Source organism: Lacerta agilis, chromosome 2 (genome assembly GCF_009819535.1).
Source record: "Lacerta agilis isolate rLacAgi1 chromosome 2, rLacAgi1.pri, whole genome shotgun sequence".
Taxonomy (NCBI): Eukaryota; Metazoa; Chordata; class Lepidosauria; order Squamata; family Lacertidae; genus Lacerta; species Lacerta agilis.
Genome location: NC_046313.1, coordinates 96,093,160 through 96,109,319, shown reverse-complemented (window position 1 = coordinate 96,109,319; position 16,160 = coordinate 96,093,160). Strand labels below are relative to the sequence as shown.

General features: G+C 43.7%; 1 protein-coding gene across 29 annotated transcripts in view; it reads right to left on the bottom strand.

Moving 5' to 3' along the window:
• MAGI1 (membrane associated guanylate kinase, WW and PDZ domain containing 1) overlaps positions 1–16,160 on the bottom strand; it is a 464,153-nt gene that overhangs the window by 110,153 nt on the left and 337,840 nt on the right. For all 29 annotated transcript variants that reach the window (XM_033141285.1, XM_033141282.1, XM_033141284.1 and 26 more), the window contains one exon: positions 8,819–8,938. In XM_033141285.1, coding sequence (XP_032997176.1) covers positions 8,819–8,938 — 120 coding nt within the window. The remainder of the gene's footprint in view (positions 1–8,818; positions 8,939–16,160) is intronic.

Below are 16,160 nucleotides of genomic sequence, written 5' to 3'. Positions count from 1 at the left end.
ACATGTCATGTAACACGTGTGTGTCACATGTGTGACATCATGTGCGCACAATGAGGTGTCCGCCGTCCGCCCCCCCCCCCCACGTCGGGTGGAACTCTGCCCATATCCATATGTAAAATCCCAGTTTTGTTTTACTTTCTGACCCTCGTCACAGTCCCAGGCTGTGTTCACACTGTGCCTTTAAAGTATGTTCCTCCCCCAGCAAAGAATTCTGGGAAATGTAGTTTAACCCTCACAGAGCTATAATTCCCAGCACCTTTAACAAACTGCAGTTCCCAGGATTCTTTGGTGGGGAGGAAGAGAGGTGTGGTTTATATATATGGCATGCAAGCAAACCAGTGTTTGCTCACACACTTTTACCACACACTCTCTAGTTTAAAGCTAACAAGTGTTAACATTGGTGAAGATGTGATACTGTGCTGCAGTTCCCCCCACCCCAAAAGGAAAGAAATGAAACTCATGTGAGACAGCATGGGGTTAGAGGTGAGAGATGGAGTGGGGGTTCCATCTTTTGCAGGATTCCTATCCATGTACGTACAAAATGTAAGTCCAGTTGAAGATGTGAGGGGAATGGGTACAGGCCTCATTTCCATGTACACACCTTCACTGAACCCTGGACCAAAGGTTAATACAAACAGCACAGAGGAGTTAAAGAGTCAGGTTTAAAAGTTATTAGAAATATCTACTGTACAAGCAGAGGTTCGTTGTTTGGAAGAACTAAAATTGTCTCAATAAAACCCTTTAGCAGATCCAAGACATTGAGAATATCACAGAGTAAGGGGATCTCCTGATATACACGAGGATTTGTAATATTGCCTGATTTCACTGCTGCCAGCGTTTTAGGTGAACAAGATCTACTGCACAATGTTGCATGATGTTGGTCTGCTTCAGGTCTGAATTAACCTCTTAGTTGTGTAACTAAGTCAAAATCAAGCTATCAGCTCTGGATAATTTTCACATATAAAAGGAGTCCAGTCTGGGATAGTTTTGCCACATATGTTGAAAAAGCAGAAGCACAAAGATAGATTGTATCTGGTGCCTTCTTTCCTCCTCTCTTCCCATTCCCTTTTCCTTGTGTATTGTGTCCACTAGTCTGTGAGCCTGCAAACAGGGACTGTCTTATGCTTTAAAGTTTAATATATTCACAGTGTTCTGAAAATTTTAGGCAGTATTATAAGGTGTGTGTTTCTAACAACAGCAAACACATTGTTCTTATTACATTCTTCTTCTTTCCTTTCTATAATGAGCTTAGGACATAAAGGACCCCCCCTGTTTACCCTCACAACCACCATGTGAGCTCGGCCAGGCTAAGTAAGATATAGTGTTTGAGAGTTGTGGCCTAGCAGAGATTTGAACCCAGGTCCCAGGCCAACACTCTACTCAGAAAGAGCCAGTGTGGTGTAGTGGTTAAGAGCAGTAGACTCGTAATCTGGTGAACCGGGTTTCGCGTCTCCGCTCCTCCACATGCAGCTGCTGGGTGACCTTGGGCTAGTCACACTTCTCTGAAGTCTCTCAGCCCCACTCACTTCACAGAGTGTTTGTTGTGGGGGAGGAAGGGAAAGGAGAATGTTAGCCGCTTTGAGACTCCTTAGGGTAGTGATAAAGCGGGATATCAAATCCAAACTCCTCCTCTTCCTCCTCCTCCTCCTCCTCCTCCTCCTCTTCTTCTTCTTCTTCTTCTTCTCCTCCTCCTCCTCCTCCTCCTTCTCAGTTCCACACCACACTGGCTCTAACATCTTAGAGAAATTCAGAATTCCAGGCTCGGACAATGGCAGGAAGTTTATTTCCGAGTTTCCGTGGGGTGGAGGTGGTTGTGGGGCAACAGCCCCCAACTTGCTTTTAAAGGACGATTCCAAATCTCAATGCACCCCATTCAAATCTCTGTAACGAATCATAAAGCTTTCATCTCCACAGGAGGAGCAGCACCTTTAACTCATCCTTCATTTTGAATCTCAAATGCACATACATGCATTATTGATACGAAGGAAACAACTTATTCTACTAAAAGCCTTAATGGGAATAAGGAAGGTACGGCAGACCCACTTTTTATTAGAGAAGGTATTTCTGTGCTCTATATAAAGCCAGAAAAACCGGGGGGGGGGGGGAGAAGGAAGGAAGGAGGGAGAGAGGGAAGAACCAACACTTCATTGATCTTTCCTTTGCTCTGTTTTATAGAGGAGACTGAGGCTGACAAGGCTGTTGGACAAAAACAAAAATAAATCTCCAAGCAGGCTTCTCCTAAACTGGCATAATCCCTCTAGTGCTGCTCTAGCTCAGCTCCCATATGTTTCAACAGGACTCTGAAGCTGTAGCCAACTAACGGGTTGGTATCCAAAGCAGCGAGTTTTCCACAGGAGATTTCCTCTCCACTGTACCCTCCACTTCACTCACTGTACAAATTTCAAAACAAGTTTTCAAACTGGTATGCATGCAGCGTAACGAGAGGCTGGGAAGTCGACGTCCCGGTTCCCATTCCTGGGCTGGGTTGAACAAATGAAACCTAGAATACTCCCAACACAAGATTCCTAGCTTACTCCACAAATTCCTACTGCTAGATTTGCAGTGAAACATGCTGCTGCTGCTGCTTTTGTGACACACGGTACTGGGTTCCATTTTGGTCACCACTTAAGTTCTGCAAACCTGTAACCCCACATACTTTTTAGGAATGTCAGAATCACCTTTCACATCTTAATTCAACACCACGGAAAATTAGACAAGGCTCCAACCAGTGAGTGCATAAGTGGCGTGCTCCCCTTTCAAAAGGGGGAACAAAGTTAACCTGGCTTCAGTCAGCAGCAGTAATTAAAGGTTAAGTTTGGTTTTCTAACAAGGTGGAGACACAAGTGTCAAAACAGATGCCAAATGTTTCACTGCCGTGAGTATATGTCACCGACTGCAAGCGGAAATACATAGCAAACCTTTGATAACCTTCTCTGAGGCAGTCTATTCTGTTTCTTTTTTCTTGATAATCATCTAACTGGTGGAATAGTTATCATGCCTCATCCTCTGTTAGAGGCTATCTCCTTTCCCCAGGAGTAGGAAAATTACCATCCATTTTAAGGTATTCATTTTTACGGGAGGGATAAAACGGGAGCTTATGGGGAGAAAAAAAAAAGCAATAAGTACGTAAAATTAAAATGGCATGGAAATATAAAAAGGTAAAGGTAAATGGCCCCTGGATGCAAGGACAAGTAAAAAATGGATAGGGGGCAATTTTATCATTCATAAATGAAACATTCCTACTTTGCTAACTTTGACTATCCGGCAGCTAAAATGCTGAGCTGATCCAGAGGCCTGTTGTATGTGATGAATGTTGATGGGAATGCTATCCTGATTTCAAAGCCTCCTGCATTGTATCCCATTTGTTCTTTTCACCTCCTAATAATGTAAATTGCCTCAGTCAACCACTTAAGAAGCACAAGTACCACCCTATGATTTAGCACAACACACCCACTGCAAATAAGGAGAACAGTCAAAGCAAAGCGCATGTAGAACAAATCAACCTGCCGTCTGGAGACCTACTCATTCAAAGCTAAGAAAAGAGCAAGGGGAAGGAAGGGGGAGGAGGAGAGAAAAGGCATTCGAGGAAACACGGCAATACAGCGGTACCTCGGGTTACAAACACCTCGGGTTACAGACTCCGCCAACCTGGAACTAGTACCTCGGGTTAAGAACTTTACCTCAGGATGAGAACAGAAATCGTGCGGCAGCAGCTGGAGGCCCCATTAGCGAAAACGCGCCTCAGGTTAAGAACGGTTTCAGGTTAAGAACGGGCCTCCGGAACGAATTAAGTTCGTAACCAGAGGTACCACTGTACTTGGAGGGGGGAACCCAATAAAAATGCCCAATCAATATCTAATCATCGTCTTGGTTTGCACATGTATTTGCATTTCACTGTGGATGCAAAAGTGGTTTTATTTATTTAAACAAATTTATTAAATTGTTTGGATGCCACCTTTTATTTCACAGAAATACTAAGGCAGTTTACAGAAATAATACAAGGAGCATATAAGAAAACAAAACACAAAAACGTTATTAATAAAGCAGAAATATTATTATTGTCAATAATAATAATAATAATAATAATAATAATACATGTATGGACCACTGCCCTTCATCCGTAGCTCTCAACATGAAAATACAATACAGTGGTGCCTCGCAAGACAAAATTAATTTGTTTTGCGAGTGCTGTCATATAGCGAAAATTTCGTCTTGCGAAGCACCAACGGGGGAAGAGCAGTTTGACCGGGGGGGGGGGGGGGAATCAGAAATTTTTCCGTCTTGTGAGGCAAGCCCATTGAAAAATTTGTCTTGCGAGACAGCCTTCCGCTAGCGAATGCCTTTCGTCTAGCGAGTTTTTCGTCTAGCGGGGCACCACTGTATAGAATAAAACAGTATGAATTGTAGTAGCCAGAAATGCCAAGAACTGACATGGTCAGAAAAAGTTCAAGTAACAAGTTAAGTTTTTTAATTCTTGACAGAAGCACCTAATAGTTGGAGCCCATCCCACATCTATCGGAAATCAATCTGCCACAATTTAGTGATAAATTTAAAATGCCTTTGATTTTATTTTTCGTTTTATTTTATTTTTGGTTATTTATGTACCTGTATCACCTGACATATAAAACAGATCTACGTTGTGTTGGATGAGTCTAAAAAGACAAATATGAAGCCTCAATGCAAATCTATGCAACGCTAACAAATATATACAGGTATCAGTAAGAGAATTGGGTATCAATCGCCACCCATCTTCCACTTCTAATGTGCCTTCCCACGCACCTCCTCTCATGCTTGTGGCTCTCCCTCAGGACTCAGCCCACACACCCTGGTTCTCGGCCAGAGCCCAGAGAAACCCACAAGTCACTCCAAAAATCTCTATCGAATAAGAGGGTCCCCTGAATCTGCTGGCCTCATCCTAGTCTCTCACTGTAGGCTGCCCACAGCAATGAATGAGTGGCACTCCGTACACTCAAGTTCCAGGCCACATAGGGTTATTTGTTTCATGGCAAATAGAACTCCCTCAACTGATACTTTCTTTCTCCAGCCTTTGCACACCTCTTCTCTTCCAGCTGCACATTGTAGTGACTCTACTGGGAAGTCTGCACCCATGATTCATACAGTATTACAACTGTTTCCAAAGTATGTCAGGGACAAGCTTGCTTGACTGAGCTTCTTCAACCAAGAACAAAACAAACAAACAAACCCAGCCACACAACACCTTACACCTGACCATTTGCACAGCAGTTTCTAGCCATATGCATCTAGCCAAAGTTCAACTAGATTCAAGCGACAACAGAGGCGATCATAGCATAGGACACACATGGGGTGGTTCACATGTAACACTAAACCAGGGATTTAATACTGTGTCCAGCATCAGGAACCTGTGAGTTGCTGAGATTTGCAAGTTCCCTCCAGCCCCAACCAATATCACCCAATGGGCAAGAATGATGGAAGCTGGAGTCCGGAAACTTCTGGAAGCCAACAGGTTCCCCTGTGCTACACTGGACCAAATGGACACCGGACATGTGCCCCTCCCTTCTTCAATGCCTGGACAGCAATTCAGAAACATTTGGTGAGCAGGTGTGTAGAGCCATTAACACAGATATCATAGGAGGGACCCCAAAATAATATTATTTGTAACCTGCCCATCTAACAGGGTGGCCCCAGCCACTCTGGGTCCAACATATATAAAATCATAGTAAGTGATGTGGCATAATCACATCAACATTTTCTCTACATTACAAAGACAATGGCAGGGGTGGGAAAAACTCCACTCATGTCTTTGGTAACAATTGGTTCCAGCCAAAGATAATTTGTAAGGTTTTCATGGAGTGGAAAATTGTTTACCATCTGTTTGATTGGTTGCTGTATTACAGGACTGTAATTTATCAAAAGTTAGATTAGATTTCACAATTTACCCTTTGACGCCTTTTACACAGATCCACATTTATTGTTACCCTTTAGGTGCCTTTGGATAAGGCAACGTTACCTTAGTTCCCCAAATATTATCTCAGGAATCCACAGACCATTAAATTACAGCCCAAATAACAGTGCTGCAGTGAGCAACATTCAGCTTTCTAACAACTCAGAATCATAATAGCTCCTTTCTCACAGCCGGTGGAATGAGTGGCCTTCAGTGGACAAAATGAAATCTCAACAATGCATTCATCATAACTTCAACTTTCTGAAATTAAAAAGCCACTGCCAAACTTTGTCAAGGATAAATTGCATCGTGTTGGAAATAAGTTGAAAAGTAATAAAGACCAAAGAAATAATAATCACCAACACCTTTTAAAAGTAGAATTTACACAACACCGATGTACCTAAGGGACCGCCTCTCCTGATATGTCCCGGGTAGGACCTTAAGGTCCTCAAATAATAACTTTTTGGAGGTCCCGAGCCACAAGGATGCTAGGTTGGCTTCAACTAGGGCCAGGGCCTTCTCAGTACTGGCCCCGACTTGGTGGAACAGTCTGTCACAAGAGACCATGGCCGGCCCTGTGGGATTTGGCATCTTTCCGCAGGGCCTGCAAGATGGAGGTGTTCCACCTGGCCTTTGGGTTGGTTTCAGTTTAACCCTGATGTTTCATTCTTTTGGTGTGATTGGTGGGCTACTTAAAAATGAGGCTGCAGTCTAAATTAAAATTAAAATTGTATTTTAATCTGTGCTTCTATGCTTCAAATCTATGCTTCATGCCCAGAGGATGAATCATAGCATCTTAAAAAAACTCTTAAATGAAATAAACTTGGACGGGGTGGTATTTTGCTGTGATACAAAGAAGCCATGAGTGACTTGACAAAAATCTATAAATGCATTTCTTGTCCTGCCTCTAGAACATCAGCAGCCAACATGGTACCTTCTGACTATTGTTGAACCACAATTCTAATAATAATAATAATAATAATAATAATAATAATTTATTTGTATCCCGCCCTCTCCTGCCGGTGCTGGGCTCGGAGCGGCTAACATCCTATAAAGCACAACATACATAAAAACAAACAAATGATTAAAATGCATCCCAAAATTAATTCAAATAAATTAAAATTAAAATTAAACTGGACAAATGGCCATCCTCAAGTTAAAATTGAAAGTGGTTAATACTCGCCAGGACCAACTATTTCCACTGATATTATAAGGACCTGTGAGCATCACACACACACACAAACACACAAATGCTTACTGTTTATTAATATTATTAATCACCATTACAAAATCCTGAAAATAATAAAGATGTCCAACTTCAAGTCCTACATAACTTGTAGTCAAAAGCCAAGAGGCTGAGTAAGCCATTAAAGTTGTAACAATTGTATCAATAGCTATGTTTAGGGAAGTTTTTAATATTTGATAAATGATTGTATTTTAATATTTTGCTGGAGCCACACAGAGTGGCTGGGGAAACCCAGCCAGATGGGTGGGGTATAAATTATTATTAATATTAATATTAATATTAATAAGTGCTTTACAATTCTTCATCCTCGCAACAAACTTGACAAGCAGGTCACTAGTGTTTCCCATCATTGAAACTTGTCAACTATAAACTCTCATAGCTGGGTGGGCACAGAACCTGTATATTCTAAATTCTCAGCCAATAATTCAGTATTTTGTTACTGTAATTTTCGCATTTTTCTGTAGATTAAAAAGACCAATGTCATTACCTCTCCGAATCTCAGCTAGGAAGCCTCCCTAAGTTTAAGAAGATGGAAAGCTATTTCCTTTATAGTCAGAAAAGCTCTGACACTGGCTAATTCAGGTTAGCAAAAAGCAATCCTATTCAACTCAACCCAGAAGTAAGCTTCGCTAAATGTTACAGGACTTTCTCCCAGGTAAGTGTGTAAAGGATTGCAGTCTAAAAGGCAGCAGTTGTCAAACTGCCTACAGCACCATTAACAAACCAATACATCCAAAGTGGTTAGTGCTTACGCACATGACCCAGCGTCCCCCCAGGCAACCCAAAATAAGTAAATAATGAAAGCAATAGGTCTTCATTAACTTCAGCAGGCATTTGGATGGGATTGAATGTCAAAGTTGCCAGAGCTCTTACTAATGAACCCATGCAGGCATATTTGCAGGATCTCTGTGGGCTGCCTGCCTATACATAACAAGGCTCAATTCAAAGTGTTAATGGTGGCATGCTTAACTTGAATAACTTGGTGTCTAAGTATTTGAGGGAACACATCCCAACCCTGCAAATTAGCCAATCGAGATCATGAAATGGGGTCGGGCGGGGCACTACACTCAATGATGGCTGTGCAGTGACATAAGACAGGGTCTTCTCTGTAGTGGCCCTCTGAATGTGGATCTCCCTCTCCTTAGAAGTATGGATGCCCCCTACACTTTTGGGCTTCTTATGCCTAATAAGAAGTGTTTGCTCATGCAGCCCTGAGGGGAAGTTGTTGTTGTTGTTGTTGTTGTTGTTGTTGTTGTTGTTGTTGTTGTTGTTGTTGTTGTTGTTGTAAGGTTTAATATTATTGTCATGTTGCACTGCTGCTGTATTCATAGAAACGTTCCTCTTTTATTGCTGCTTTTTAATAATTTCCTAATTTGTTTATTGTTGTGAATTGGGTTCTGTTTTGTGTAACCTTTAGAAATTGCCCTGGGATCTATCTTTGATGAAGAATACATTCCTCAGCATTGTCATGTTAACTCCTGCCTTTCAAAACACTGTTTTAAAGTTTTTAAAGGGAGTGGTACTGAAGTGGTGCCATTATAATAATAAAAAGCAAGTGGTGGCCCCAAGTTTCCCAAAGAAGTTCAAGCATTTCTAGAAGCTGTCCTTCATCACGGGCATCTCGTCGAGCCCACATTACTATGACATACCTTCATAGGTTCCCACTTCAAGAAGAGTCCCGCTTTTTTCAAGCTCAAGAAACTCCTGCACAGTCAGAAAGTTATAGTCCACACCAGGCACTTCTCCTTCTCGTGGAGGACGTGTTGTGCCTAAGGGGAAACAAAAAAGGTAACAAAAATGACTTTTCAGGCTTGCTTACCACCATCAGGAGAAAACAAGTATCATCATATCAAGATACTACTGAGGGAAATGGAACCACGATCTTCTGGGGAACGAGGCCACGTACCAAAGGGAAAAGACAAGGTAAAGTGGCGCCATACATGAGTGTCTGCAACAACAACCATCCCACACCAAGCACTGTGCAGTGTCTAGCAGTGCCTTAAAAGATTTGCATTTTTTTTAAAATAGCATAAGCTTGCAGCAGTGGGTGATGCATTCCTTGGAAGCTGGACCTGCTGTCCCTGTGGATCCTGCCGCCTGAGGCAGTTGCTTCACCTTGCCTCATGCATGGTCCGGCCCTGGCTCTGGTCCAGGTGTCTGCAAAGATACATTTTAACTGAATCCATTTCTGTCCTTTGCAGGGAAGCACCATGTAAATTCTCACCAATCCCATATCCTCTCCAAGTCAACTTATACCGGGGAACTTGGGTGAAAACTTGCTTTATTCGATTTCACAAAGCTTTCCTCAACAACCCAGAACTTGCATGAAATATTTATTGGCATCCACCCCCACATTTTCCATCTGTCTTTTTATGACAATTACTAACGTTTTATCATCCTTCTCCGCCTTTGTTTACATTACATCAACACATCTGTCAAAACTGCAGACTAATTTTCTAAGGCATTTGAATAGTTCTACTTGTTTCATGCCATTGCTCTTAATCTTCTGGGGATGCTGAAATCTGAATGTTGCAGAGGCCCTTTGCTATCAACGTAGGGTGGCCTGCTAAAACACTCTGTAAGAATTATGAATTCAGATGGGCTTAGATATAATGGGCTGGATCTAAAAGAACACAAATGGAAGGGGAGGCTGGAAGATGAGCTGCTTCTCACTGAAAGTGCTTCCTCGTTCCTCCTTATTTTTAAAAATAATTCCTCCCCCTTCCCTCTTGGCACCCCAGACCACCCCCTTCAGCAGGAACCCCTCATCCTCGGGAGAGTCTTTCTAGGGAGGAAGAAGGGGTGCAAAATTCACCTCCCATGCCTGCTCCCTTTAGCCAGTGTTTCTCTGGATCCAACCCATTAAATATAACTAAGGGAAAGCTAAGTGCATCCATCTGCCATTAATTTCAGTGGAAGAGCTACACATTAGTTTTTTCTACATACAACCTAAATACATGCACACCACACATCCTTCAGGGGGAGGAGAAATTCACAAAGCAAGGCAGAGTATAAAAGGTAAAGGGACCCCTGACCATCAGGTCCAGTCGTGTCCGACTCTGAGGGAGCCGGCGTTTGTCCGCAGACACCTTCCGGGTCATGTGGCCAGCATGACAAAGCCACTTCTGGCGAACCAGAGCAGAGCACAGAAACGCTGTTAACCTTCCCGCCAGAACGGTACCTATTTATCTACTTGCACTTTGACGTGCTTTCGAACTGCTAGGTGGGCAGGAGCTGGGACCAAGCAACGGGAGCTCACCCCGTGGCAGGGATTCGAACCGCCGGCCTTCTGATCAGCAAGCCCTAGACTCTGTGGTTTAACCCACAGCGCCACCAGGGTCCCTAAGGCAGAGTATACTTGCTCTATTACTGAGATACAGTAATAGAGGGCTTTAAAAGCTTCCAGGTTCTACTTCAGCAATGAGTGCTCAGAGCATAAAACAAGCACATCTGAATCAGATGCAGTTTGTTCTTACAGGCACAAATTAAATCCATTGCTCACCCAGGATGCTCAGAGAACAAAGAGTTTCCCAGGATGTTGATTTATTCATTCATACTTAAGATGACCCATTGCATCTCATCTGGCTTTTTACTATAGACGCACCTAGAAGAGCCTTGTAATGTCAAGAAGCTGGTAACTTAAAACATACCAATTTCCACTGTAGCCTAAGATATAGTTTCACTGGCAAGCCTCTCTCATTTTGTGGGATCAACGGGGCTGCAAACACCCACATTCTGCATTGTTGCGTAGCGCAATGATTACTCTCGGCTTCACTGCATCTAAGCAAATGTTCCCAACTACAATTCAGAAAGGTAGTAAAGAAAACAAGGGGCAAGGGAATTCCTGCCTCCGCTTTTCTGTAGCGAAATGACAGGCTGCCGGCTGGACACACGCCTGACAGATGGCATTTCAAAGGGTTTTTATGAACCATCTGGGGTGTACACAATGACTACAAACCACACTTACTACCAACTCAGGAGGGTTTTCCTGTTCAATGTTATTTAAGAGGAGACACAGAAAAACAGGCAAACCAAATTCAGTCTCTTTCCCCCTGCAATCTTTACATCAGCAATAAGTCCACCCTTTTCTCTGCTGAGTTCCTGAACAGGGAAAACCCAAATTACACTATTAAGAACAGTGTCAGAGGCCACGACTCTACCTACTCTGCAAGGTTTTGAGATGAAAACCAGCTGAGCAACTGATTTCACACAATCAGTTTCTTTTTATGGAGTAGGTTGGTCAAAGAGAAATTCCAGTTTCGAGTTTTCCTTTACCAATGCACGTAAATTAATAGGGAATTTAGTAGAGAAATTAAAACATCAGATATTGAAGATAAGGAAAGCACTTAAAATGCTCAGTGAGACATTTTGCAAAAAATTTGAAACCATTTGAATGATAAAACTTTGAATAAGAACGTGTTCCCAAGCAAAAGTAACTTTGTTAAAAAGCTAACCACTTGAAAGGAATCCTAAATTAGACCTCAGTCAGAAAGTTATTCTGAAAAATCAGAGCTCTTGCTCACTGTCTCTCTCGGCTCTTTCCCAGCTATGCACTTCTTTTGTTGTGCAAGGTTTCCTGTTAGGTTACTTAATAAAAGTTGACACCCTGAGGCTAAATTAATCAGAAACTTGCTTACTGTAATATTAGAACAACACTTCAAGAAGCCTGCATTCAGTCAGCTCAATTACTTTCGCATTCTATTAAAACGATTATCTGATATTGCACCACAATTAAAGCATATAAACAGTCTTCAGAAAGCAGTTTAGGGATGTGCATGAACAAATGAGAACAGTTAGGGAGTTTACCATGGGGCAGTTGGGACAAGTTTTCAGGACTTCACAAACTATGCTGTGATCCTGGCTTATTTTACTGGTTCATGGGTAGGCAAACTAAGGCCCAGGGGCCGGATCTGGCCCAATCCCCTTCTCAATCCGGCCCGCGGACGGTCCGGGGATCAGTGTGTTTTTACATGAGTAGAATGCGTCCTTCTATTTAAAATGCATCTCTGGGTTACTTGTGGGTCATAGGAATTCGTTCATTTTTTCTCTCTCTTCAAAATATAGTCCGCCCCCCACCCCACAAGGTCTGAGGGACACTGGACTGGCCCCCTGTTGGCCTCTGTACTGGTTTGTCACCTGACATTAACCCAGGGTTTCCTGGCAGAGATTTAACAGGTGACTTCAGCCAGCACCTTTGCTCCAAAGAACCGATAAAGAGGAGAGGAGGCAGGAAACTTGGTCCCAACACTTGTTTCTGGCTTCATAAACCACATGGACACAAAGTCTCAAAAGATCATCTGAACTGGGCCTGTATTTGTCAAATATTGTAAATGTTCCCAACTTTTTGGGATCAACCCAGTACCTAAAGCAGGGGTCAGCAAACTTTTTCAGCCATGGGCCGGTCCACTATCCCTCATACCATGTGGTGGGCCGGACTATATTTTTTGGGGGGGAGGGGAATGAATGAATTCCTATGCCCCACAAATAACCCAGAGATGCATTTTAAATAAAAGGACACATTCTACTCATGTAAAAACACACTGATTCCCGTACCGTCTGCAGGCCAGATTGAGAAGGTGATTGGGCCGCATCCGGCCCACGGGCCTTAGGTTGCCTACCACTGATCTGAGAGGGTCCCATTCCATCTCCACTTTGACATTATGTTCTTGTGGTTCCGAAAATCTTCAACAACTCGGGGGATCCTGTATCATTTAAAGGTCACCCTCGTCAGCCATGTCATCTGATAATTTGGAAAGACTGCCTTACCTCTTTTGCATCTGTCACCTAAATCATAGTTAAATGGTAGGCAAGGGAGAAAGAGAGCTCTGCAGATCTGCTGACGGCAACATGAAAATGGAACAGACAGAGACAACCTGCTCCATATTTCCAGAAAAGGCAACCTGATTAGGGGCCAGGCACTAATTACCTGTGAACTATCCCAATAAACTGTGACAAAACCCTTAAAAATGCATCCAGCTCCAACACCTCAACACAGAACTCTTGACAACACCAACTATGTGCCTAACAACACAATGATGCTGAGCCAGTTTTTACCCTGCTGAAAGGAGTCAAGATTATAACAAACATCAAAATCTAAGACATTTCAATATCTAAATATAGTGCTCCTTATACAGGAGAGAGATTGAAAAGCAGAGATGGAAGCAGTGGCGTAGCAAGGGAGGGGCATAGGGGGCGGTGCGCCCTGTGTTCCAGGGGAGGGGGTGACACTTCCCGGCCCCTCCCGCCACCCGGCACCCCATCCGTGTTGCTCCATGGACGGCTGGGGCAGCCCCACGAGCTGCCGCTTGCCCAGCGGCTCCCCCGGAATTTCCGGGCATGCGCAGTGCATCCTAGTCGGCACCGCTGCTCCCGTGGTGACCGAGCGAGTGGCGGCTTGTGGGGCTTCCCCGTCCATAAAGCAGGCCTGCCTGGTCGCCACGGGAGCAGCAGCGCTGGGCCGGATACACTGCGCATGCTCAGAAATTCCGGGCATGCGCAGTGCATCCGAGTTGGCGCCGCTGCTCCTGCGGCGGTCCGGGCCCTCCGAGAAGCTTAAACCAAGAGGATTCCTCAACGAAATCTTGCTCCATAGATTTGGGTCACATTCTGGGTCAAAGAGTCATGGAAACCCCACCCCACTCCAATATAGTTGGAAAGGGTGTGTGTGTTTGATGCCCACAATTTCTCCAGTTTGTAAATGTGCCAAGGACCCCCCCCCCCAAAAGTTGGCACCCTGTAGTATCTTTCTTTCCTCCATTCCAATTCTCACCGGTGACTGCATCAAAACAGAAGCAGAAATGGATCCATTCTACAGCGAGGAAGAAAACAGCAGCTCAACTTTGGCAGCGCTAAAGCCATAGCAGAAACAGTGGGAGTGGGTGATGACTCTAGACTCCAACCCAGACCTCTTCCCCTCCCTTTCGACACATGCAAACTTGTTTATGTGCAGGTGGGAAGAGGAGTCAGCTGCTACCCCCTTCCCTCTACAACACAGTGTACAAATGAAGAGCAACAGCTGCTGTCTGGAGAAGGGAGACTTCTGTTCCTCCTTGACTCCAGGCAGGGACTGTGAATGACAAAAGAACAACAGCTGTTGTTCCAAGGCAATTCAGGCTCCTAAGGGCATTTGCCCTCCAAGCAAAGTCCACCATACATTGTAAACTACTGTCAGTTTGGTCCCTTTGCAAGGAGAACTACTTGATCCTAATTTCCCTAAAAGTTGAGCGAATAGATTGTAGAGCAGGTCTCTAAAGTCAGGTTTGACAAATTAATCCCACCCACACCAGCCCAATAGTTCAGAAGGGGAAGCAAAGGGCAAGAAAGTAAATGTGTGTGTGATATTCATTATACAGGATCTGGAGTATTAAAAACAGTTGGGTAACTATTCTACCTATAAACATCTGATAAAAATTTATTACCAGTCTACTCATTTTCACTATCTGCTTATATATTTATTTGGATTTGTAATGTGTCATCATGCTGCAGGTTAATGCAACACAGCGGAAGCCTGCCTCTCTTTGTATGAAGAATATGCCGATTCCACTTCCTCCAGACCTGACTGACAGAGCTCACTTTTGTCCCGGAATCTAGCCAAGCAGATCAGAGGAGAAGAAAGACAATATGAAGCGGCAATCCCTTTAAAGAGAAGCTAGGGAAATCCTGCAATAAAGGCAGGGAGAAAAGATGCAAAGCTAATTGGGAAATGGGACAAGCCCCTGCTGTACATCCGGATCCAACCTGACAATGACACACAAAAGCCAGCTTGGAAGAGGAAAGATCGATCACACACACACACACACACACACACCAGGCAAGTGCTCACACCTCTGTAAAGAGTGCCGTTTCATACTCTGAGAATTCTTCATTGAGTACATCAATGTACCTAAAGGAACAGGTCACAGGTCAGAGTGGACAGCACATGCCCTGCAAGCAAAAGCTTTGATCCTTGACATCTCCAGGTAGGACAGGGTAAGTCTCCTGCTTGAAACCCTGCCAGTTTCAGTACAGATAGCTGCCAGTTAGGACAGACAACTCTGAGCAACAGGGCTGACTTAGTATAGTATAAGGCAGCTTTCTACTTCCCCATCATGTAGTTCCTAGTACATGCTACTTCCTTCAGGAACAGAGAACTGTTGGAAACAGCTGTATTGTCCCAGGAGGCTAATTTCATGGCAGCACACAATCCAACACTGCTCCTCATTGTAGACCAAATGCCAATGGATTCTAAAGCCACAAAGCAATCAGAAGCAAGCAATGAATTTCCGTTCTGTCAACACACACAACAATAATAAAATAACAACCCTTCCCAGGGCTATTATAAACACACACACACACACACATCTGAAGTAAACCCTTAGATCTGTTACTAGGTCAAATAACTTGTGGGCTTCTTACAACGAAGACGTATAACAATAATTATAATCTGGAAGGATATTTATGTAACGGACATTCAGAACATTGTTGTAGAACTGCAGAGACAACACAGACCCCAAGAGTTGTCCGTTACAATTCATGCTCCTAAAGCAGTCTTTGGGTCCCCAGATGTTGCTGGACTACAACTCCCATCATCCCTGACCACTGGTCCTGTGAGCTAGGGATGATGGGAGTTGCAGTCCAGCAACATCTGGGGACCCAAGGTTGAGAAAGGATGTCCTAAAGGAACATACCCATATCAGGAGTATCCCCAGCAGGTACCTACAAATCCTTTCCTTGTAGACCCCACAGGGTGGGAAGATGGTAGCAATGGTGTGATCACAACAGTGGGCTGTTAGATTTATATCCCTGGAACTTTGCCTGAAAGCAAGCAAGCTATAGAATGCCACCAGTTGAATGTACTGATTATAACAATAAGGTTTCAAGCCAAGAGTAGGTCCAGTGAGCAGTCTACAGATTGTCTGCAACTGTGTGGTTTACAGTGGAACAAAGTGAGGTGGAAAATCAGTTCTTCGACAGAAATAGGAAAATCAACGGTATCACTGGAATGGAGAGAAG